The sequence below is a fragment of the Dufourea novaeangliae genome, unplaced genomic scaffold (assembly GCF_001272555.1).
Source record: "Dufourea novaeangliae isolate 0120121106 unplaced genomic scaffold, ASM127255v1 scaffold162, whole genome shotgun sequence".
Taxonomy (NCBI): domain Eukaryota; kingdom Metazoa; phylum Arthropoda; class Insecta; order Hymenoptera; family Halictidae; genus Dufourea; species Dufourea novaeangliae.
Genome location: NW_015374046.1, coordinates 629,936 through 656,754, shown reverse-complemented (window position 1 = coordinate 656,754; position 26,819 = coordinate 629,936). Strand labels below are relative to the sequence as shown.

At 35.1% G+C, this 26,819-nt stretch overlaps 1 protein-coding gene across 4 annotated transcripts in view; it reads left to right on the top strand.

Annotated features, from left to right (window-relative positions):
* LOC107189693 (guanine nucleotide-binding protein G(q) subunit alpha) overlaps positions 1-26,566 on the top strand; it is a 49,242-nt gene extending 22,676 nt beyond the window's left edge. Inside the window, exons 2-9 of one of the 4 annotated variants that reach the window (XM_015578279.1) lie at positions 1,529-1,713; positions 4,336-4,490; positions 6,105-6,233; positions 7,962-8,090; positions 10,013-10,142; positions 10,226-10,379; positions 21,030-21,137; positions 26,263-26,566. In XM_015578279.1, the coding sequence (XP_015433765.1) occupies positions 1,529-1,713; positions 4,336-4,490; positions 6,105-6,233; positions 7,962-8,090; positions 10,013-10,142; positions 10,226-10,379; positions 21,030-21,137; positions 26,263-26,345 (1,073 nt within the window). In that variant the 3' untranslated portion in view covers positions 26,346-26,566. Of the gene's footprint in view, positions 1-1,528; positions 1,714-4,335; positions 4,491-6,104; positions 6,234-7,961; positions 8,091-10,012; positions 10,143-10,225; positions 10,380-15,837; positions 15,946-21,029; positions 21,138-22,189; positions 22,273-26,262 lie in introns of those variants that run through there. The other 3 variants (XM_015578278.1, XM_015578277.1, XM_015578276.1) reach the window with 3 other exon arrangements.
* The last annotated feature ends 253 nt before the right edge of the window (positions 26,567-26,819 follow it).

Sequence of the window (26,819 nt, the reverse complement as noted above, 5' to 3'; positions counted from 1 at the left end):
TTATACATGATCAAAATTTTTGTTGGTCACCAATAACAATTATCAATCACGGACATTTATTTTGGTTGTGAGTAAACATTATTGACTGCGGAAAGTATATTGGTTACGAAAGTATATTGGTTATGCGGTAACCAATATCCATGATGAGAGTTTCATTTTAGTTACTTTCAATCGTCGTCAATTTAGATTAATGTTATTTTTATTAATGTATCTATCAGTAACGAAAAATAAATTATAAAATTTATATATTTTAAGTTAAAATACAGATACGTTAATAAAAATAACATTAATAAAAATTGACGATAGTCGAAAGTAACCAAAATAAAACTCTCGTCATGAATATTGGCTATCGCGTAATAAAAAAAATTCCTGTCGTCATTAATGGTTATCGGTAACCAAAATAAACTTCTCGTCATCGATAATTGTTATTCGTAACTAATATAATTTCCGTAGGCAATAATGGTTATTTGTAACCAAAAAAAATGTCCGTCATCGATAATTATTATTGATAACCAAACAAAATTTTAATCATTTATAATGGTTATTCGTAACCAAAATCATTCACTCAAAGGTATTAACTCTTATACTGTCACTTTTTAAATTGTGGTTATAACAGTTAGTATCTCTGCATGAAACACTACACTAAATCGCGTACACGATTTTTATAATCTTGAGATAGATGCGTTTTTGGTGTGGATTGGCGCACGAGTTTTATATTTACAGTACCGGACAAAAGTATTCGTACACCCTTTAAAACGGAAAAACTTCTTTAAAATTGGTCCAACTGACTTGAGTTGTTTTGTGAAGTTAGGGACATTCGTTTCCTAAATGGCGTGTAAAAAAAATTGTAAACGTCGTTTTTTACAACTTTTCAATCTGAGGCTATAATAAAAATTTAATAAATACATATCGATGATTTACGTTAGTTATACACACGTTAAAAATTCCATCAAAATCGGTTAACGCTGCTACGAGATACCAACGATTAATAATGTTGAAAATCACAGTTTTTCAAGACTTTCGACCTACAACTGTAGTAAATCTAACAATTCTTACATCTTTTGATGCCTGTCTCTCGTTTCTGTATCTACCGATTTCAATAAAAGTTTCAGTATGTATATAACTAACATAAATCTTCGAAATGTATTTATTAAATTTTCATTATAGCCTCGGATTAAACAGTTGCAAAAAACGACCTTAACAATTTGGTTCGTGATTTCGACCAATTACAACTTTTTCACTTTTTTTTTTACACATCATTTAGTAAACTAATGTCCCTAACTGCACAAAAGAACTCGAGTCATTTGGACCAAATTTAAAAAAGTTGTTTCGTTTTAAAGGGCGTACGAATACTTTTGTCCGGTTCTGTACCAGTACCGACAGTACGGCACCATCGAGAAGTTGAAAAATTTTGCTTGGCAAGTCGCAAGACGGCCGTTAATAATAATTCCTTGGTACTTTAATAAAATTTTCATTCAAAAAACAGATGATAGAAAACGACACTAACGAGCTGTATATTTTGTTCCAGGCACTGGTGAATCCGGCAAATCTACTTTTATTAAACAAATGAGAATTATCCACGGATCCGGGTACTCGGACGATGACAAGAGGGGTTTCATTAAACTCGTATACCAAAACATTTTCATGGCCATGCAGTCCATGATCCGGGCGATGGACCTCCTTAAGATTGAATACGCCGACTCTTCGAATGTAGTGAGTATTTTTACCGATGACCGTGACCTCCCTTTTTTGCGATGGTATACATATTCTCGGAGCCGAAAAATGAAACGCGTGCATGATTCATATCCAACAGAATTTTGACAGGACTTCTTGCAGTGAGTGTTATACAGCTTAAGATCAGATAGTTCGACGTGCATCGACGAAGGAAAAATTTAGAGTCACTTTTCCATGAAGAATTTCCGTTTTTTAAAATAATTATTTCTAGATCTGAGATCTTTATGCAAACTCTATGATATTCATGTGAAATGTGCATAAATTTTAATTATCATACCGTAAAAATTTATAGTTATATCTAGACTGCGGATTTTATGCATTTATAGTTTAGAGTGTATGGGGTCCTGTGAAATATACTAAAAGACAAAATTTAATGCGATGCAACGAGTTTTCTATTTTAGTTTGAATCCAATAAGATATTTAAGAAAAAACAGAACGTCCTAAATTTGTTCTTGTCTCTAGGAATTACTTTGTAAAATGTCATTTTGCATAAAAATCCGCAGTCTAGTCATTACCAAATGCATCATCTCCATATTCAGGAATCAGGAATGAGTATGATTCATATGTCCCAAAACGTTACTCCATTTCATTTGAACAGGATTCAAGAGTTTTTCTCCTCTGACGATAAATATCCGATTATAAAAATACGATTAAAATGTTATGACCATACATTTTTTCAGATCTTTTGCGCGTTTTATTACGATAAGAAAGTGAAGAAATTAGTTAATTTCTAAATTTCTAAATTTTCAAAAATTTTTCACGTTTATCCATCGATTGAAGCAAATATGCGTTTATCGTCGGTAGTTCTAGTGTAAAGTCTCTGCCTGCAAGCGTCAAATGTCTATGAATCGTTTATGACGAGACGCCTTAGTGGACAGTAGGCCTTAAGCTGCTCGAATCTCGAATTTGTCGGTTCGTCCGAAAGTCCGAATGCATCGGACTACCCAAGCGTTCGTATGTTATGGACCATGGACCTGAAGGACGGTGCATAAAGTACACTTATGGCGGGCGGTTAGGGGGCTGAGAGGAGCCGTTCAACCGCCATGAGAGGGACGACTAGTAGTGCCATCTATGCCGTACCAATTTCTCGCGGAACATAGTTTAAATTTGATCGTTCGTGCTTAATACGTTGCACAATGCACTTCGGCATTTTCGAAATCGATTACCGGCTACTAATAATTTACATTCAAATATAAACCACCAAAATAAAAATATAATTCAAATATAAACCACCAAAAATAAAGTCACCTTCAAATATAATATTTTTACTATTTTGCTTAAAACTACAATAATATACAATACTATACACGTGAGTTGCTCTCCAATGCTTTTACACAATAGCGTCACCAGGATTATTACAAAGGACGCCATGAAGGACGCCATTTTTAATAATTATACTCGGCTGTAGAGGACACCACCAGTAGTCCCTCTCATGGCGACCGAAAGCCGATCCCCCTTCCGTCTTTCGGCCTGCCCCCGTAGAACTATGACACCGTCCTTCAGGTCCATGTTATGGACGCCCGTCCGAATCCACCCGACTTTTCTCGAGCCCATCCGAGCCCGTTATCTCGGGTAGTCGCACACCACTAATCGTAGACCATCAAATCCTCATCGTTGCCACGCGCTTCGTGGATATCACGGGTCACGGGTTTTATGGTAACGCTGTTTGGGACTCACGTGTGATTCATGGATTTTGTAGCACACCACCACGTGGTCCATAAATCGGCAAAATTGTCTAACTAAATTGATAATGATTGTACCTTAACGCTTACTTAATTTTTTTTGCAAATTTCTTCTAGCAATTATGTGTTACGAGACACCCTGGTGTACGTTGAGATTTTTTTTTCGAGTTATGAAATCTTCTAAAAAAGATGGAATTATTCGCATGCTTTAAACAACAGTAGGTACTTTTTGATTGCGTGGCTTCGTACACTACAGCTTCAATATTCGAACGCAATAGAGCAAGGTAGCCGAAAATGAGATCCATTTTTTTAAGCACGGATAATTGTCGATTAAAAATCCTTTTATTGAAATACGATACACGTTTTAAATGTAAGATGTGTATACTTTTACAACATAGTAGAAATTATAACAAAACAGATAGAGTTCCATTATAATAAAATAAAAATGAAAAGTATGCAAAAACATGAATTCAAAAAGTGGTCCCCTAATATGAGACCCAGGTTTCATCTTGTCAAAATTTATTTTCTCTGTCTTTTGTCGCACATTGGCCATATAAAATTAATCGCGTCTGCACCTCAGTCTTCATGGGCCCACTGGTAATATGTGATACACTGAACCCGTTGTTCACCGTGTACATCTGAAAAATAAAGTCCTGTACAAAACAAGCATCCTGCATCATAATTTTCTTCGTTATCACTTTCATCATTCAGAAAAATGTCTTCTTCACACTCATCAGTTAAACTATCACGTTTTACGCGTTTCCTTGTAGTGCCTTTTTTGAAATTGTTTGCGACGTTCAAGACTTCTCCGTAACGGAGATAGGCTGGGGTATTATATTAGGCTACTTTACCCTATCGATTTTGCTTATTCACGTAATTAGGACACTTGAATGCGACATGTTCTCGTGTTTTATTGCAGGAAAAAGCGGAACTCGTGCGAAGCGTGGATTTTGAGACAGTGACAACATTCGAAAGCCCATATGTTGAAGCAATCAAGGATTTATGGGCAGATGCTGGTATCCAAGACTGTTACGATCGCAGGCGAGAATATCAGCTCACAGACTCTGCTAAGTAGTAAGTAGACCTTTCTTTGCCTCTGTCACACATTTCTCCCTTCGAGGATAGCGTACTTTCTGTTTTTCTTTCACGAACATTCGACTAGATAACACAGTCCGGTTATAATTTGTGGTTGACGTGACTTGCGACGCATCGCCTGCTAAACCGAGCGTCGAACACGTGTACACGGCTGTGGATTTCGTGTGATCGATATAACAGAGCACAGAAACGATATGCGAACATTTAGGTGCTGCGATTATTTTCATAATAGGATATTATTCACGAAATTTTTATCCAAGAATGTGTTGTATAGATGGGATGTGCAAAAAAATATATAGAACAAAGTTCAATAACATGTAATAATCATTCGTAAAAAAAAAAATGATAAATTGTTTTATACATATACAGGGTGTCCCACCTAACTCTGCAACCCTTAATTATTCTCTTACAAAAAAATGATTCGGGGGAAAGTTAGTGTATTTTAGGGGGCAAATTAGGCTCTTAGATTAAAGGTCATCTCAAGGTAATAAATTCTGAGATTTCTCTACTGATAACGTTTTTTTTGATGGAATGCCCTATTTTTTTGTTTGCCATTGCAAAGAGAAAATCAAAACGTATCCAACAATGTATCACACTATTATCTTTAAATGACCTTGGGCTGAAAATTTCGCACGTAACTGGTTGAGATGGAAGCTCAGAGAAAATGACTAATTGTAGAAACAAAATGAACGCCATAATTATTATTTATTATTTTAGTGTATGTTCAAAGTGTTGTCACCCCATAGTGTGATACATTGTTGGATACGTTTTGATCTCGTCTTTGTAATGGGAAACAAGAAAATAGGACATTCCGTTTAAAAAAACATTACCATTAGAAAAATCTCAGAAGATGTGACCTTACGATGACCTTCATTCTCATAGCCTAATTTGCCCCCTAAAATACACTAACTTTCTGCCGAACCATTTTTGTGTACCCTGACAAATAAGAGAATAATTAAGGGTGGCAGAGTTAGGTGGGACACCCTGTATGTACGTCTTGGTACATTTTAATAACGTCGAATAGCTTACAAAGAAACGGTTTTGTTATTATTGATGTTTCTTTTTCTTGCATAATAACGTTTCCTGACAGGAAATGGTGTAGTAACACAATGACTTACCGATGCGTAATGGTGCCCGCAATATTTTATCAGTTAAAATCAGGTATGTCTACCTTAGACTACTATGACAGACCATCTTAGCTATTTCATCAGTTCTGAGCTGAAAAAAGAAAACGATATTATTAATCACAGATGCATGACCATTCAATGGGTCAGTCTATCTATCGTTTTAGCAAGTATTAAAGGATCAGCAACCATGAGCGCCGTTACTCACACAAATTTTTATCGACCATTAAAAACTCTCGTATCATTTAGTTATAGAGGTATTTAATATTTGATCCAGTATATTATTTTCGCATTCTGTATTTTCCGGAAATTCGATTGAATCATTTTTGTACACTCTGTACAAATGTTCGGTTATAAATAAAGATCATTTTCTCGTCCGAATATGCGTCACTTATTCAAGATTCTATGTACGTATCAGAAGTGCTCTGTATCCTCTCGCGTATCAGGTATTGAGAAGATAATGTTTCAGTTACCTAATGGAGATAGATCGAGTCGCGGCACCAAACTACCTCCCCACAGAACAGGACATTCTTCGTGTGAGAGTGCCCACTACCGGTATAATTGAATATCCTTTTGACTTGGAAGAGATTCGATTTAGGTACGTCTGGCCGCGCAAAGGAAAGGGGGAAGATGCATGTGCCTGTCAACTACTTTTCATCGGACTTTTTCTGCATTGTGCCTGCATCCGTTGTGACTCACCGATCTAATTTTTGTACAATGAAGATCATCACTTCCGTTTCTTTTTCTTTCTCATTGACGTTTCAAAAGGTTCGTTGGCATATTCCGGCTTTATGGTCCACGATAGACTAGAAATTTTCAACTATACCAAGCTGTATAAAACAAATTCTGCACTATTGTTAGACTGTGTTCTAAGTATCTGTAATACTAATGCAAATTTATGGGATTGTAGATCTTATTCGTCAAAGTATTGATCCCAACTTCGATATGGTTGCTAAAAAATAAATAGTTGTTTAAAACTTTACACTAATTATCATTACTACCTTTCGCATTATTATAGAGGAATAATGAAGTTTCTGTAATTAATTGTGTGTCGCGATAAAGGGTAGATTTTACGTTCTAATTATTGTCATTTTTAACGAAGTATGTAAAATTTAGTAGTCAGATTTTACATTTAAAGAAAGGAGGTACCTAATATCGCGTAGCAAAAGTTAAATCACTGTCAACTCGGTAATAATTTATATTTGTGCATGTGATTTGTCTCAGAGTAAAGAGAAATTATTTACGTTTCATATAACGTCAGTTAAAACCGTTGAAAGTGACAAATTTTTAATTGGGACTCCAAAAATATAAGACATGCAAAAGAAATGTAACTAATATCGCCTACTCAAAAAATATTGATTAATTCCTGTATATGGGTCATTCTACGCCAATCGGATTACTTTTCTACACGATGTCTGGGATTTTGTTCAAATTGTAATATGTTATACTTGATGTGAAAATAGGGGGGGTTTAAGTCATCATTTTGTTGGTTTCGGAATTGTTTAAAACATACAGACTCTCAAATATGGCAATTTTCACCGATTCTTACGAAACCTACCATCACAAAAGAATATTTATCTCAGTAACTATTAAAGATAAGAACTTGCTTCTTTTTTCGTTTTGATCATAAAAGATCGTTCTTTGAAATGAATTTTCTGTTTCCTACGTAAAATTATTTTTGTAATGCAAGAATATTAAAAATATTTTTGTTTTGCAAACTTGACACTTATGTCATAAATTTAAAAATTTTAAAAAAACATGCCCGTATTCCCTGATCTTTTATCTTTCAGATCCTGATGTTTTATTTGCGGGCACTTTGAAATTAAAGTTGCATTAGACCGACGAAGTATTGTATATCCGTATAGTTCGACATAGGTTAGCTATGGTACAATCTATCATGAAAATTTCTAATAGAAAAGTTAATTCATGGAACGCAAGAAGCTGAAAAATTTACGATTATTTTTCGAAATACGATAGAACTTGCTTTCTTCATATAGAATCATTAAAAGCTAATCATTCCCAACAGAAACTTATTTCTTTTTCAATCCGAAGGAAAGTACATAAATATTTTCCCCTATAAGTTATTCATATATAATTGTGTAGAAAGAAAGATTTTACTACCCTATAAGTAGAATTTGTTACTATCTGGGATTCGTGTGCCATAAAACTCGAAAACGAAATCAATGAACCTTCTATTATCGAGAATTCTTGCAGGCAAGGAGCTGGCGAGCATGTGAGCTGTTTTTGCGATTACTCCTCTCCTCATACTCACCTTTAATACACGCATGGCATGCACTATCAGACTGTGGCTTCGTTTGTTTTGCAGTTATCTTAGTGACCTAGAGCGTATCGAAAAGCCCGACTTCCTTCCTACTGAACAAGACATTCTTCGGGCTCGAGCTCCCACTACTGGCATTATAGAATATCCGTTTGATCTGGACTCCATCATATTTAGGTACTAACACACATTACTTGAATCTTGACCACTCTAGTCTACTCCTTAGAAGTATATTACGTACTAACTAACGGAATAATGGATTTGAGTACCCGAGAGTATCTTGAGTGAGTTTTCAATACGCATAAAATTTCCAAATTTCTTTTATACGTATTATTATTCAGACGAAATTTACTCCTATCAGATCTGGGCATTGTTAGAATAAACTTGGTTTATAATCACTGTGCAAATAAAAAGCAACGTTATACGATTCAATGCAATAATCGAATAAATATAATGTACTGAGTAATTATGTTAGTATAATTAAGTATTAAATTAAATTATTTTATAGAGTTTGGCTCAAATAGTAATTTTAGAAACTTATTATGCGGAACTAATGAAAAAGGTGGTTTGAAATTAGGGAATATAAATATTAGAATCGATCAAGTATGAATTTTGAAATATAGAAATTGTAACGTGTGAATTTTAGAAAACAGTTTGAAATAGAAAATATTGATAATATAATAAAATCACAAAAAAATATTCGTAATAAATATTTAAACGAGAGCCATCTTTATTAATGTAGTTGCTCAAGTTTGTAATTCTTAGTTATTATTACTTTATATTAGTTTATAGAAACAAAAAAGTATTTTTAAGGAGCATATTTCTTGTTGGTATGTACCCTGATAACCAGTTGTGTACAAGTTTCGAGCAAATAGCCAGCAAATAATGACAAAAGTTGTCTAAAATACCATAGCCATTTGTTTCCGCATTTGGCTTGGGTTCTGCAAGCAACGCCAGTTGACAGAATGGTAAAGCAAATTGGTAGCAAGTCTTGCAACATAACCTGCGTCAAATTGGAGGAAAAACGGAACGAAGTCTGGGCGAGCCAATTTGCTGCATATGTTGCAAATTTGATGCCAATTTGCGCAAGTTGTTCATAGAAAATCCTGCATCAAACTTGTAGCCATAACTTCATAACAGGCATTAGACAAAATTTGGCTTTGCAGGTTTGGCTACCTGGGTACCTACTAATGTTACATTACAGTTTATTAATAACAATTCATTACTTGAAATGGTATTTTTCTTTTTTTTTCTAAATAATTTATGCCCACGTCTGATTGTTATTACACACCCAGTCACGTATTTCCTTGAATACCACGACATTGTACATACTCTGATAACAAGTGTGCACAAGTTTCAAGCAAATTGCCAGCAATAAATGACAAAAGTTGTGTAAAAAATCATAGCCATCTCTTTTCCGCATTTGGCTTGGGTTTTGCAAGCAACACCAGCTGACAAACTCGTAAAGCAAATTGGCAGAAAGTCTTGTAACATGACCTATGTCAAATTGTGGGCAAAACCGGAACAAGGTTTGCGCAAGCCAATTTGCTGCATATGTTGTTGCCAATTTGCTGCTAATTTGCATCAAACTTGTAGCCATAACTTTATAACAGGCATTGGACAAAATTTGGCTTTGCAGGTTTAGCTGACTGGGTAATTACTAGCTATAATTATCTTAGTGGTGATTAGGTAGTGGTTTGTAGTTAAAATGGTATAAAATAGTTAGTATAATAGTAGATAGTAATTGGAATTTCTATGGAAAAAGTAAAAACTATATGAACAACTGATTATTTGAAAATTAGGATAGTACTACTTTCTACTTTATTATGGTCTTCTCTTAGCTCCTCTTTGTTTTTATTTGTTTCATTTTGTATTATTCTTTTGCTTTAAACAGCTTATTGTTTGCATGTTTTCTCATGCAGTTTATCTTCACTGAATTGAACTTTGTAAATGTCACTTTTTAATTATTTCAATGCAATTACATAAAACAGTAAGACTTTCTTGTAAACTGTACATTATAATGAATGATATAATGTTAAACAAAATGATTTTGTGTATTATTACATACTAAATATATCTAATGTCAATCTATCTTGCAGGATGGTAGATGTTGGTGGACAGAGGTCAGAAAGAAGAAAGTGGATTCACTGTTTCGAGAATGTCACTTCCATTATCTTTTTAGTAGCTTTAAGTGAATATGATCAAATCTTGTTTGAATCAGAAAATGAGGTAATCGTAATTACGAAAGTAACAAAATTTTACTTTGTAAAACTTAAGTTATAATAACTGAAAATTATCTGTGTCATTTTCAGAATCGGATGGAAGAAAGTAAGGCGTTATTCAAAACAATTATCACATATCCTTGGTTTCAACACTCCTCTGTCATTTTGTTCCTAAACAAAAAAGATCTGCTCGAAGAGAAGATTATGTATTCCCATCTTGTTGATTATTTTCCTGAATACGATGGTAAGTATAATAAATGTTAATAAATACAATTCTGAGTCTCTAGTATAACTCACATAATATATAAAATGTAGCGAGGGACAAAAATATTCATATAGGAAGAACATAGACATTAAGAAAACTACACTAGAATGTTCCTGTACATGTATTTAAGTTTTAAATATTTACGGTGGCACTAAATTTCGCGTTACATTGAATTATCTTTTAACAGAAAATGATCCCCCGAATGTTCCGATGTTCTATCAATTATTACAGAATGAAATTATATTTGGGTTATCTTCACGTAGGTATGACTTCTTTCATTATTTGTATCAGAATGACCACATACGCGTTTGTTTTATCTATAACTCATTTTATGAGTTGCGATAGGATCATTATATGTAAATCATGTTCGACTACGAGTTATTTCTTTTAATCATGACTTGTAGTAGATGGGCGATATTGTTTTAAAAATTTTTTTAAATTAAATATTTTAATGGTTCAAAGGTCGGTTGATAATGTAGTATCAATGATTCGGGCGGTTTTAAATGTGTTAATTTTCAGTTATTCGGCATTCAGTGTAAAGGTACACCTTCTTTTTCCTACCGTGGTAGAAAATATGGCGTGCTGTTACATTCTAGAATCCCCCAGTATAACCGTGAATTATACTAGAACTTGCATAATAATTAATTAGCAAGAACAAAGTTTACTACAACATTCTCTGATTACCCTGTTCAACAATCCATTGGGTGACTGTTGTAGATTTTTTCGTCTGAAGCACGAATCCGGCAGCAGATTGCTCTGTCACCCTCAGTTTTTGGAAAACATGTGTTTTTCTAAAAACGCACAATTTCTGGCATAAATAACGTATTACGTAAAAACTAAAAACGCTGAAAAATTCAATTTAGTCTAAAAAGTTATAGAAGAGTTTCTTGAATATATCAATTTATACAGTTATTAAATTTTGTGATCTTGAATGGTTGTAAATGACTATCAAAATCTAAAAAGAGAGCCGATTTGGTTACTTTCTGCGCGTTGTTTTTGCAGTGTTACGAAAAGTTCATAATCCAGTACAAATTTGCTGCACTCTTTTAATTCATACAGGTCGAGAAAATATCCATCGGCAACGTGTGCACGGTGTTTTGCCGCCATTCTTCGCCTGCGTCAACTCTTAGAACATATGTATATACAGGGTGTAACAAAAATGTTGGAGGACCCGGAAATGAGAGGCCCGTGAGGTGATTTGAAATAAGTTTTTCCTTAGCAACAATGTTATCCGAGGCTTTCTTAAGGAAATATTAACGAAAACCCCCGACCAATCAGAGCGTGAGTCCGCCAGCCGAGTTCCCGCGGTAACGTCGGCTACCAATCGCAGCGCGTAGCCAACGTTACCGCGGGAACTCGCTCTGATTGGTCTGGATTTGTCATTAATATCTCATTAACAAAGCCTCGGATAACATATTTGCTAAGGAAATAGTTGTTTCAAATTACCTCACGAGTTTCCCATTTCCGAGTCCTCAAAAATTTTTGTTATATCCTGTGTACTCTGTCCAACTTAAGAATATTCTCACGCTCGGACCAGCTTTTGACCGATCTGTACAGCCCCCACTACCGTCTATCGCTCCGACGCCTGCGATTGCTCGTAGGTCGCTATCTCTGTCGGTCCCCTACCACTTAACGGTACAGCGCAAGCGCGAGGCATTACCGATGCCAACGAAAATAGTGTTAAGTGGGGGTTCGGTCGTTGCTACGCTTTCTTAGATTCATCCTATGCGTTGAACGAGGTTATTCTTAAATTGGAAAGACTTTGCATATGTTAGATCAACACTGTTAGATTTGTCCAATAAGCACATACATGTTATATGTATGTTTGATGTTTTTTTTTATGTATTCTTGGATACCAATCACGGAATTATGAAAAATTTTTCCCGATCTATTTCAGTTTTACATAATTTCGATGTTCAGTGCATGCATACCAAGGTGACTCCTATATACTCTTGATGACAATTTTTTAAAGTAAGGTCGAGTTCGATCGGATAAGGGAAAATGAGTCTCTGAGCCTTTAAACATTTAAATAATTATTTAGATGCACACAAAGTCGATTTTACTCGATTATCCTCTTAACTCGAAGGGTACGTTCATGTTGGAGTTGCGATAGAAGCTATAAGAGCATCGTTCGAAGCGCGATACACGCTGCTCAAATAATATCTCTCTTTGAAAGAATTATTATTATCTTCACGTCCTGCAAAAAAGTATAAAAAAGTCTGCTTTATATTAAAAAAAGTCTGCGCAGTAAACGTAAATATCGTGTGCATCCTATTAATACTAAAAGGTACCAACTGGGCAATCATTTAGAAGTTTCGCGTTTTCCTTTCATGTAGGAGATACAACAATTTCGAAAAAATTGTAAGAAACAAAGATAAATTAAAAAAGTATATATTTTTTAATTAATAAAGAATTATAAGCAAAGCCATAGAAACTTCTATAAATGTAACGGACTACATTGTTAAACCTATTTGTATCTTGCACAAGTCCAGGCAAGCGAGTAATGGCCACATGGCGACAAATCACCGTGTACCCGTTCCTGACGGATATTTTGTCGACATCTCCGAATACAAAACTGTTCCAATACTTTTCCTGGATGATTCCTTATTTAGAACTCTCTGCAGAATCCGATACTGTGTAACGAATTCGTGCTGGATAAAGAACTTTTCGTAAGAATGCAAAAATAATGCGAAGAAAGTACGCGAAGCGACTCTTCTTTAAACTTTGACGTCCATTTACAATCATTCAAAATTACAAAAGTTTATAACTGTATACACTCATATAATCATGAAATTCACCACCATCTTTGAAGACTAAACTGAACTCTCTAGCATTTTTAATTGTCAGGTAATACGTCATTTTTACACGAAATCGTGCGTTTTTATAAAATTCGTGTTTTTCTAAAAACTGAGGATGATAGAGCAATTTTGCTTGCGGATTCATGTTCAGGGCGAGAAACTCTGCAAGAACCACCCAGTGGATATTGCAAAACAGAACTAAGGTTAAATTGTGTTCGACAGTGTTATTAAAGAAGCGGGCGAATACGCCTGACGCGACGGGTATATACAGGGTGATTCTCTCGCTGTGCAAATTAAAGGACGTACCACTCTAAAGAACTGCTGCGTTATCGACAAAAGAACCAATCGACAGATGACACGTGCCGACGCGGCGGTTCTTTAGAACGATACAGTCTTTGATTTACGCAGCGAGAGAATCACCCTATAGTATCCAGATAGCACATGATGCGTTAAAAACGTCCATTTTACGGCTATTTTACGTCTAAGGCGCCTTTAAGCCGTCTTCAAGGCGTCATCAGGCGTCATGTGCTATCTGGGTATGTACTCCAACTACGTACTGCTCAACTTATTCCCCATATAGCACATGACGTCTTAAAGGCGGCTTAAAGGCGCCTTAGACCTAAAATAACCGTAAAATGGACGTTTTCAAGGCGTCATGTGCTATCTGGGTCATGGGTTCGATCGATGACCGTCAGTGCCATACCACCTTGACAGTCCCACATACTTTGCAGCTGAAGTGGCGACATACGACGTCTCGTGCCGTTGGAACAATTGTTTTTAAAACTTTCTGGAACATCCAGTACGAATAGTTCGATGACATAAAACCTTTTCCTTTTCACTAATATTCATAAGGTCTTATCAAAAACCGCCCCATGGGATTGTTAAGTAGACAGGATGAATGCCTTTTTACACAAATTCTCTTGTAACTGTCAGTATGCGAGCATGCTGTGAGAGTGTTCATGTGTATTACTGGCACCGCAATTTATTCAAACATGCAATTATACAAACACAGAGGTGCAAAGACACATAGTAGTACATCACACTAAAAATAGAAACACAGAATCACACAGGACAAACTTTGCAAGTATCCAAAAGTAGCACACAACTGTAAGATACAAACACACCCATAGTAGACATTCGAAGTGTCTACAATGCGTTGCTGAAAAGACAGCAAGCGGAAGGTATCCGAATACGAGCGATTCAATCCCCATAACCCCATCTCCTCGAACATAATCGTAGAGACAGGCCACGTGTATTTTCATTACTGGTCGAAACGGTATATCCACATAATTGATTTATACAGGGTGTATCAAAATAGTTTCAACTGCCCGAAATGAGGGGTTCCTGGGATGATTTGAAACAACTTTTTCCTTAGCAAAAATGTTATCCGAGGCTTTGTTAACGAGATACTAACGAAAAACCCGGACCAATCAGAGCACGAGTCTGCCGGCCGAGCTTCCGTGGTAGCGTTGGGTACGCGCTGCGATTGGTAGCTAACGCTTCCGCGGGAGCTCGGCCGGCAGACTCGCACTCTAATTGGTCGGGGTTTTTCGTTAATATCTCGTTAATGGAACCTCGGATAACATTTTTGCTGAGGAAAAACTTGTTTCAAATCACCTCACGAGTCTCTCATTTCCGGGTCCTCCAACATTTTGGTCACATCCTGTATGCTTCTGCGCGTCTCTTCGTAGCTAATATACATGAACTCCCTGATCAGGAAAATCGCAATACTTGTATGCGTGCGTGTTGATGACAGTTACAAGAGAAGTTGGGTAAAAGGGCATAGACACTCTACTTAACAATCTGGTAGGGCGGTTGTTGATAAGCCCTTGTAGATTTTAGTGAGTCGGCAGGTTTTATGTCGTCTAACTATTCGTATTGGATGTTCCAGGAAGTTTTGGAAAAAATGATTGGCAGTAGCACGAGATGTTGTATCGTCACATCAACTGCAAGGTAAGTGGACATATGAAGATGCTATTCCGTGTATCAAATGAGCAGCGCTTGGTTTGAGTAGTATGATCCATCGCGATAATCAACAATTAATAGCTCAGAAACAAAGCCACAAAGGCAATGACGTCGTTTTTTGATGGTTGTCTTAAAATTAGTTTCACATATACATGGTGATGCTGCGCGAAATTAAAGGCCTCGACGCTCTAAAGAACGGTCATTTTTATTAACACCTTGTATATTATTACGCATATTTAAACGATTGTCAATAAATATAGCCAATACAACTCTTTTTACATTTACATTCTTATTTTTATTCTTATCATATGAATATTTTTGTCCCTCGTTGAATAGGTACATAATATAGTAAGGGCTCGAAACATATTATCAATTTAGTCATTCATTATATAATGTTATATGGTGCCTAAATTTCCTAAAAATTGTTCCCAATGATACATTTAAAAAATTTGTTTCGTTTCTAATAATACCGTAATCAAGTCCTAAAGCATTTCGTTCTGTTCAACTTATTTTTCATATTTTATGAAGTGATACAAAAGTATGTCAGTTGTAATTTACTTCAACCCTTTATGCGATAGACGACAGATTAAGCGTAATTTTAATAAACCTGATTAATAATTATTTTGTGCAGAATTCATTTTATTATTAGTAAATCAACAAGTTTTATGGTATAGGACCTAAACAGCAAGACGTACCAGCCAGGGAATTCATCTTAAAGGTGTATCTAAGTTCGAATCCTGATCCTGACCGCATGTGCTACTCTCACTTCACGTGTGCGACGGGTCTGTTTAAGTACAATACATCCTGGCAAAATTGTAGATTTTTGTAGAAAAGTTTTTAAATCGTTCTAGTAACTGTCAATTACAAAATTGTGATTGTATTCTTGAAGCTTAACCCCTCCCTTATAAAAATCTGTTTTTGATATTCAAATATATGTAAATATTACATCAGTAATAAATAATAGAGAACACTAGCACACTTACTTTACATTAATATGTAAATCATTAGATTTAATTGTTGTATTAAGTATTGTTTACTTAGAATGGATTTTAAATATCATTACCTAGCTTGTTATTATTACTAACTTGTAAAACACAAAGAGCTGTTAAAATCATAGTATCATTGCGTATCATAATCTAATAAAGTGCACATCAATATGTATCAAAGAACTTACATAAGAGATTTATCTGGTTGGTAAGGCTTTCAAATGGCTTCTATAAGAGTTAATTAAACTACTTTACTCAATTGTCTCTTTGCTACATTGATTGGATTTATATAAAAACAATCCAGAATTTATACAACTGGAAGATAATAATTTTATTTGTTTTAATTTTGGTTTCCAATCTTCTAACACTCGACAATGATTTTCATATAAAGGGATTAATTTTGGATGATTCGGGAATGAAAGACTCGTTAGGTGATTTGAAATAAGTTTTTCCTTAACAAAAATATTATCCGAGGCTTCGTTAACGAGATATTAACAAAAAACCCCAACCAATCAGAGCGCAAGTCTGCCGTGCCGAGCTCCCATGGTAGCGTTGGCTGCCCATTGCAGCGCGTAGCTAACGTTACCGCGGGAACTCGCTCTGATTGGTCGGGGTTTATCGTTAATATCTCGTTAACAAAGCTTCGTATAACATTTTTGCAAAGGAAAAACTCGTTTCAAATCACCTCACGAATCTCCTATTTCCGTGTCCTCCAACATTTTTGGTTCACCCTGTATAGTAATTTATACATTTCCCCGAGTAATTAAGTTTGGTAATAGTTTTCTTTGACATCTGTCCTTTCATTTTTATATGTATTTTATTATTTGCAGTAGTATACACATAATTTAATTTTGAGCCATCTGTACTACTGTACAGAGCTGGAAAGATGGCATCCCGGGGGGCGCAGGAACAACACGGATACTCCGATCGCTCTGCGTAATTCCCCCCAGATTAACACCCTGAAACACTGCAGCATTACTTCGAAAATCGTCGAATTGCTCGCACTATTGTTCTATCTCTCTTGGTCTTGATATATCTTGTTCGCTCTGATCGTCACGTGGTGCTATACAGTAAATTGTTGATAAACGCTCGAAGTTTGGAGCCACATGTTAGTAAAGCAACACGGTTTTTGAGCCTCAAAAACCAACCGAGACAAATTAGAAGCCTGCGTATCCACGACACAACACTAATACAATGATGAAACCATTTTTAATCGTGGTTCATTAACCCCTTAACACGCACCCTTGAATTAACTCAAGTGGACGGGACTGGCAGAAATGTGCTCACTCGAATTAATTCGAATAGTGTCGTATTTTATGTTACCACGATGTACATGCTCGAATAAACACTGGCAATGAAAAGTAATCTCAAGAAAGTGATGATTAAATAAAAGAAGAAGTATTAATTTAGTATTTGCATATTTTAATGTAATTTTTAATCATTTTTGAAACTTGTCGTGAGCTTAAAATATCACGATTATGTATTTACATACACCTATCATTAAATACAACCGTCTGGAGAGTGGCTTTTCAAAAGTTTGCTTTATTTACGATTGTTATTGTTTCAACGATCAGTTTCATTCATTATGGTACTGACACCGAGTAAGGTCAAATTTTTCATTTTTTGTTGTCTTTAAAACCATTACACTTATTGTACCTACATTTTACGTATATAACTTGAAGAAATAAAATTAATGTATTTGATTAAATATTTTATTTTTTGTCCTTATACACGTAAATATTGTACGAAAATATGTTTAAATAAAAGTTTCCACGGATAACGGAAAGTAAGGTTTTTACGATTATTTGAAAAGAAGGCGCACGTTAAGGGATTAATGAGAATTTCATTAATATACTGGCGAAATGTTTCTAATTAAAATGATACCAAACATGATATAATTTGGATTTATATTTTTTTATTTATTTCATGTTAACTCATTTTCTTTCATTATCGTTCCTGATAAATCACCCACATTATGCCATATTTGGTATCATTTTAATCTGAAAAATCTCTCCAATATTTTAATAGAATAACCAAAAACACATTGGTGCATTAGTGTTGTCACATCGATACACAGCGTTTAAACCTTTCTTTAACTCTAAATTTTCAACTATCGGCTCGTGAAGGGGAAACCGGTGACGTGTTACATTACTCGCTTGACAGATTCCGCAGAGGATCCGCCCAGTACATACTGCGGATGACGCAGAAGTATGTATTTAATGTGGAGTTCTTTCCGAGCATTTATTAAGACTTTACTGTATCGGATGATTCTGGCAACTGGGCCAGGCTATAGCTCTATTTCGAGTGTAATTGAAAAAAATCATAAAGGAAACTTATGCACCGTTTAACAAGTTCTATAGGATACTTCATGCAACTAGGCTAAGCTACATCTTTAACCCTCCGTGGACATTACACACATAGTAGTACATCAATGAGCATTCCTGGAGCTCGAACAACCGTTACTATGGTAGTACAATGTCGGTGTGGGTCCCGAGCTTGAACGACCGTAACATTGTAATAGTAACTTATCGATATGAGTCAGAAATGACTCCGGCACAGGTTTCACGTCCAGAACTCAGAGGGTTAAAAGATATTTTGACTGCAATTTTGCAACATTCGGGTTGGACCTACGCTTTTACGTTTCTTTTGACATGATTTCGTATTGGCATAGTGTTAATGTTCTTTTTTATAGAGCATAAAAAAATATATCAATTGATGTATATAAAATACAATTCTATTGTAAAAAATAGAGGTGACCTTGAAATATCTGAAACGCATTCAGCTTGGGAGCAAACACATGCGGCATTGGAGCTTTTCGAGTACTCGGAAAAAGCGAGCCGAGATATACAGGGTGATTCTCTCACTGCTAGGGTAGAAAGGCAAGCCGCTTGTTTTTAACCGGCCATAAGCGATCCGATCCGAGAACCCGAAAGAACCGAGCGGTTCGAATTATTTCGGACGATTTAAAATAATCGAGTAGCTCGAATGATCCGAATAATTTTGGCCTGATGCATTTTTTCCTATCACCAATAGCAGCTAAGTTATTCAGGAGGCCGGTTTTAAGTGCCTCACCCTGTATAAAGAGAGCTCATACTTGTATAAGAGTAGTGTTCCAAAGAATACATATAAAATTAATTTTGTTTGAATTCTGTTTATTTAAAATCTTAGGAATCATTAAAAGAGTTTTGATTGTTATTCTTATTAAATTTTACATATAATAAATGGCCTGCGGCTGCTTAGGTGTGGGGGCATCTTTTGCACCCCCGCCAGGAACGGCCCTGATAACCATTTCACTAGAAAAACCAACGACAAAATATCCGAAACATTTACCATACCTATTCGACATGTCTAACCACTCGACGATCGAACGAAAAACCTCTACCAATCATAGCGCGAGTCTGTCGGACAAGCTGCCGTAGTACCATTGGCTACACGCTGCGATTGGTAGCCAACGCTTCTGCGGGAACTCGGCCAGCAGACTGGCGCTGTGATTGGTCAGGGTTTTTTGTTAATATTTCGCTAACAAAGCCTCGGATAACATTTTTGTTAAGGAAAAACTTGTTTTAAATCACCTCACGGATCCCTCATTTCTGGGAGTCGAAGCTATTTTGGAATATCCTGTATTTACTTCAGGTAAGTCAGGCCTGACCAACATGTGACCCTTGGCCCAAATTGGCTAACGCCCTAAACGGCCTGTTGTCCAAACGGTTCCCCCACTACTCACAAGGGAAGGCACGGAAGTGTCTCGCTCCGATTTTGATGAAACTTCATGTCTGTTAAGCAGTCAAAAATAAGGGATACGTACTTTTTTATCGGCTGAGACGCGACTTTAAGGGGTGAAACTATCCCTCGAAGTTTAGTTTTCACTGCTTAACAGACATACAAAGTTTCATCAGAATCGGAGGGGGAGACTTCCGTGCCTTCCCTTGTCAGTTGTGCTGCTTGGCGATCGAGAATCGGCGTACGAGACGTTATGGTCGGAGCATGCGCACGAACTTTCTTGTCTGTACGTCGTCCCGCGCGCCAATTGTGATCGCTGTTCGGTGGACATGGAAGGGGATCATTCCCCTACCACAGGCAGAGTAGGCCGGTAAGAGCGCGGACCAAAGATGGGCAAATTCATTATCTAGATAAAAAGTTTCAAATAACGAATAAAGGATGAAAAAAATATTTCGTCATTTTTACTTGATTGAACGTAGTAATTCCTATTTTTATCATAAAATAATATTTTTTCTTGAATTAAGTAGACATTTTGCAAACAATTATTTAATCTCATGAACTGTTTAAAGGTCAAGATGACGATCTTAAATACTACTGCTTCTCACTATGTATTATTCGAATGAAATTGTGCCCATCTCTGGCGCGGACCACATGTTGGGCATCCCTGAGGTAAGTCGTTAACGTTGTTAGAAAATATAAATTTCCTTAACGATCGTCCGGGATACAAATGTACCTCAATGAATAAAAATAGTTTTACGGTGCAGAAAAAACAAACGAACAGTTAAACTTCTTTATATCCTCCCCCTCTGTTCTTTCATATAGCCCGACCCAGTTGTCAGAATCACCCTGTATAATCCGGTTATGGATATTACCCGTTTTGGCCAATACTGGAAATACGTGTGCCCTGTTTTTCTAATTGTGTTAGAAAAGATGGTTCTATAGCGAGGAGATTATAGTATACCCAATCAGACTTGTATTCCTTCTGCATGCGAAATTTCCAGCTCTGCATAGGAGTCAGTATTGAATTTATTATTACTCATATCCTCATGTAATATCCCACTGACAATCTAATTAAGAGAAGATACGGTAATTGTATTCTCAGTTAGGTAACTGCAAGTAGGAGTAATGCTAACTTGTATGCTTCCTTGTATATTTCACAGGTCCACCCAGAGACGCTTTATCTGCTAGAGAATTTATTTTAAGGATGTTTGTCGATTTAAATCCTGACTCGGAGAAAATCATTTATTCACATTTTACGTGTGCCACAGGTAGGCTACTGATATTTGTTGCAGTAATATGCATTCTTTTTTTTTTGCTTCATAATATTATAATATATGTGTTGCGCAAAATAACACTGCATGCTGCCTGTATGACCAGAATAAGGTGCGTAATATTTGATAATAATAACGTTTACTTGTCATTGGAAAATTAATCTGTTGTCTGTTTAATAACTAAATATAAAATACTACTCAAACGTTTGGTGCCATTTGTAACACTCATTTCAAAAAAGTAAAACGATATAGTACATAAAATTAATAATAGAAACCTTATACCGTAGGGTGTCTCAAAATATCTTGGACTTCAGAAAATGAGGGGTTCCTGGGATGATTTGAAATAAGTTTTTGCTTAGCAAAAACGTTATCCGAGGCTTTGTTATCGAGAAATTAACGAAAAGATAAAACGAGTTTCCGCGGTAGCATTGGCTACTTTTTTTTTTACGGGGAGAAAACCTAGAAAATGTGCACCGCCTCTGCTGGGGGCGGAGACGGCCAATGCGGGATTTCACCACGCTAAAAAAACCGCGACCAGCCCTGCCCGTTGCCCTCTCCTACAGGTGTTTGAGGGGAGGGCTCTTCTCTGGGAACGGGGGGGGGGCGATTGCCCCCTTCCCCTCCCGCCGGAGACGACTGCACGTGCCGTCCCTCCACCTCCTACCTACAGCGCCGAGGGGTCACCTCTCGACGCTGTCCTCTCGTGGGCTGACCGCGAAAGGAGGCGGTACCCCCAGTACCACACCCTCGGCCCAATTGCCCCGCGGGCGAAGCGTTGGCTACCAATCACAACGCGTAGCATGTTTTTGCATGACTAATTCACTTATTAAGTGAATTAACACCTTTACAGCTATAAAAATTGAAACATCCAGTTATATATTTTTTGATAAAGAAATTGAGTTTACTTTTATCAAATAAATAATTGCAAACGTTTGAGTGGTATTGTATATTTCCAAATTAAGATTGATTTTCCATTTTTGACAAAATTTGTTACTCACAATCATATGTTATTTATTGTTGCATGCTGCGTTTATGGGATTATACATCAGACACTGAAAATATCAAGCTTGTATTCTGTGCCGTTAAAGATACAATTATGCAAACAGCACTTAAGGAATTTAATCTTGCCTAATGTAATTGTGGACAATTTTTGCATTTATATATACATTATATAACGGTACACATACATACATTACATTTCTTTCAGTGACAACCTACAGAGATTTTTTACAACGTTGATATCAATGTTTGAACGAACATTGGTATGTAAAAAAGTACAATAAAACCTGCGGTAATACCTGCAAATTGAGACTGGATCTCGGGTTAGGTAGGGTACTAACAATGAAGGGTTCCAACCCGAAAATTCTAAATTTAATGAAATTTCGCATGAATATAGAGCATATTGAACTATACTTGGAGCAATTGTTGTTTGGTGCCAGTTTTAACTTTAAACGAATGAAATGCGCCCTTAAATTTGCGTCTTTTCGTTTTCTTAATATATCTTTGTAACGACACGAGATAAAGCAAAACTGTAAATACAAAAATTGTTCGTTTATTTATGATCTACTACGTTACTGAAAGAAAATTCTTTACGATGCGTCATTTATAAACAAAATGATTTTTTTGTTATTTTATATATAAATTCTTAACCGTAAGAATTAGAGATAGTCATAGTGTTTACAGTTTTATTTTATCCCGTACCGTTACAAAGTCATTTTAAGAAAATGAAAAAAGAAACCGCGAAAACATTAAGGACTGATTTCACGCCTTCAGAGTGAAAACGGGCACGAAACAAAAAATTGCTAGAAGCATAGTTCAGTATGCTCTACATGCATGCGAAGTTTCATTTAAATCAGAATTATCAGGTTCGGAACTTTCTCTTGTAACTTGTAAGTAAAGGAATCGGTTTTAAATATAAAATCAACGCCGAGCGTAGAAAAGGACAGCTCGTGAAAAAGAAGAAGGGACTGAGCGTCGAAAAATAATAAAAAATAAAAAATATGCATCGGTACATTAATGTTGTCTCACCGATACGCGAATGTTTGTAGATACTAATGCAGGTTGTATTGTAAATACAAATGAATTCATTTTCTGTGCAATATATTAAATGTTTTCTTTGGATAATATTAGTTATACATAAATCATTTTACCGAAGATATCTGAATAATATGAAAAATTAAATAAAATGAAAAAATGCTTAGTATCACTAGTGTTGTAGTTTAAAAAAAAAAAATAGTTTTATATAGTTCTCTAAATATCAGTATACTGTGCCAATATTGGAAATATGTTTCTTTACCATATACAAGTAAAATCAACTGCAGTATAGAATGTGATATATTTTAACTATGACATATATCAGGCCTGGCCAATATGTTGTTGGTAAAAACGAGATGGTCCTTACCATTACTCAGTCCGTTCCCCCCACTACTCAGTTGTGCTACACATAAATGGCAGGTATGGAGGGGGGACATTACGATAGAACAGAACAGAACGGAAGGGGAGGAGGACAGAGTGGCTCGCGAGTCGTATATTGGCCATGCCTGGCATATATAGAAGAGTAAAATTTAAAGAATTATATTCAACTCAATATGGTCAATTCAATAATTATATCTAATTTTCACAATAACTGCTTATCTTATAAGGTTATTTAAAAAATATGCACAGCACAAAGTTTTAATGCATGAGTCATAGAACCTTGTTTATTTGCATATTATTTAATGTATAAAATTACTCATAAAATTAAATATACACTTCTAATAGAAGAAATTCAGTAATGTATTGTATCTACACTTTTTTGAGTATATTGGGTAATATATTGTTTTCTGAGATCATAGAATTACAAGAAATTGTTTTTGTTGGCTGAATTTGTTAATCTATAACAAGATGGGTGAAATTCATTTTTATTTAATAATTATAATAATATTAACATTGATTATAGCTTGTTGTAATACCTTTTATTATAATATGGAGAAATTCACCTTGCATTAAATTTGTAGTACTTCACATAAAGTCTCCATGCAAGATTTCCATAAAAAATATACTTTTTAATATTCAATTGAGTATCAATGTATTTTACTTATTTCAGTATTTTTTCTTATATTTTAAAAGTCAGAATTTCATATCAGTGTACGTTCAACTTTGCAAGTTAATTATAAGTTAATAATTTCTTAAACTTCCAGAATCAGTTAAGTAGAAACATTATTTTGTACACAATACTGTGAACAAAACTTACATTATGTATTAATTTACAATCTGTGCACGTATACATTGTTTTATCGATATATGTATTCTTGTGTATATGTATATCAGAGAAGCACAGTTAACCATATACAACCAACTATATTACACTTCATATTTGTGGCATCATGTGTTACATTCAGTTTTTCAAACGTATGTGATATTTCATCAATATTAAACTATTTTATTAAGTTAAATCAAGGTCATCAAATTATAACTATGCTTTTCTTCTTTTGTATATACTTTTGTAAAACTTCTGTGACTATTATATAACTTCTGTGGTTTACTTATATAGTATTTTTAATTGTGAACTGTAAAGATAAAACAGAATCATTAATTTATGTACTTCTGTTATTTAATTTAAATACATTATTGCACAATATAATGAAATTCGTTTATTAGTTAATCCTATACAAGGTTGTATATTTTGTATGTTTGTGGTGTTGCGAATTTTCACAAATGAAACATTAATATTGCATGTTGCATGTACACGTCAACTTCAGTTTATACTAATCATAAATGGTAAGTTCACTGTTTATTCTTTTTGTGATTTTTATATATGAAATATTAATTGAGCCATTTGTTTTACAGTGGTATAAGTCCTGTTTTGAAAAAAATGAGTTATGGCCAGTTTCAGTTACACGTAGATGTCTTCTTTTTATATTTCTAATAACACTTATAATAACTTCTCTTATGGTGTTCATCTTTGAACTATTCTAATTGAACTACCTCGATTGAACTGTCGATCGGTTATACCCGCGACGGCGGTTTCAAACCGACCAGCGCTGCCGTTGACGTCGACAGAGAATGATGCCTCCTCATTTCTTCGTAACAGGCTATCCTACCTGCACAGACGGTAACGCGTACGTGCCTCAGTCTGTACTATTTAAAGTCAGCGAAGAACAACAAGGCTTTAAACTTTAAACGCAAACCCTGAAATATCTCAATGTATGAATAAATAGACTTATACCACTTTAAAAAAAACGGCTCAATTATCGAATGTCTCATTTTTAGATCATAATAATTAAACTGTAGAAGTTTTGGATATCCAAATTTGTGTAGGATAATTTAAGAATGCAAATAAAATACCAACTTCATTATACTTTACTGCATTTTGCACATTTAAACATTTATAGTTTATTTACATTATTCTTTATAATATACTTTTTATAATTTACTTAATATTTATGTGCAGATTGTCAGGATACTTCAATTATTAAATAATTTTATTAATGTTATTACATTATAACAATGGCATAAGAATATTAATAAGTTTCACAGATGTATTTCTATCTCTAATTTAAATCAGCAGTATTTATATAAAACAATTTAGTCTTAAAACTAAAGTCAAATCCTAATTTACTTCCATAAACTGTTAATGCTGAAACACTGAAAATATGAATGAAAGACAATTTACAACAAATTTTTAAATTCTTACAGTTTATAATATTCTATTAGTATCTTTGAGTGGCTTTGAGTTTTAATAAATCTAATTTAATCTGTATACATTGATCGATATGTATATTTGTGAAAGTTGTGACATATATGTATATGTAATATGTGCATATACAGGGTATCCCCAATTACCTTCGACTCCCGGAAATGAGTGGTTCCTGAGATGATTTCAAACAACTCTTTCCTTAGCAAAAATGTTATTCAAGGCTTTATTAACGGATATTAACGAAAAACCCCGGCCGGCAGACTCGCGTTCTAATTGGTTGGGGGTTATCGTTAATATCTCGTTAACAAAGCCTCGAATAACATTTGTACTAAGGAAAAAGTTATTTTAAATCATCCCAGGAACCCCTACTTTCTGGGAATCGAAGCTATTTTGGGACACCCTGTATACATAAATTTCAAATTCTCACAATCGTTTCTTTTACAGATACGGAAAACATCAGATTCGTCTTTGCCGCAGTGAAAGACACCATTCTACAATCCAATTTAAAAGAATACAATCTTGTTTAGATGGCAATATGTGAAAATCCAAATGGACTCAAGAATTTTTCTTATACCCTGACCGAGGTATCAGTGTGAACTCTGTTAAGTTGCACAAATGGAAACGTTAAAAGGGAGAAAAATGAAAATAAACAATCAATTGTGGTGCCATCAGCATACTGTCGCTGGTCCATTACAAGTGTACCAACTATTAGTAAAATTAACAAAGGAAGTAACAGCGATGAGCGAACATGGACCTAAATCAAAGCGTCATACGTTCTTTCCTAAACTTTTTCACTGTCAATATCAACAATCTGATTTGGTTTTGTACACTATTTGTTGAATTTGTTACCTTTTTATAGATTAGTTTAGTCGATCATGCGTGGTTGACTACATAATCGTCTGATTTTTATATAACAAATACCAACACGTAAATAAAGGTATGAGACATAGCGCAGCGATGCCATACAAATGTTTGTCCAATTGTTTATCTCAAATCGAGAG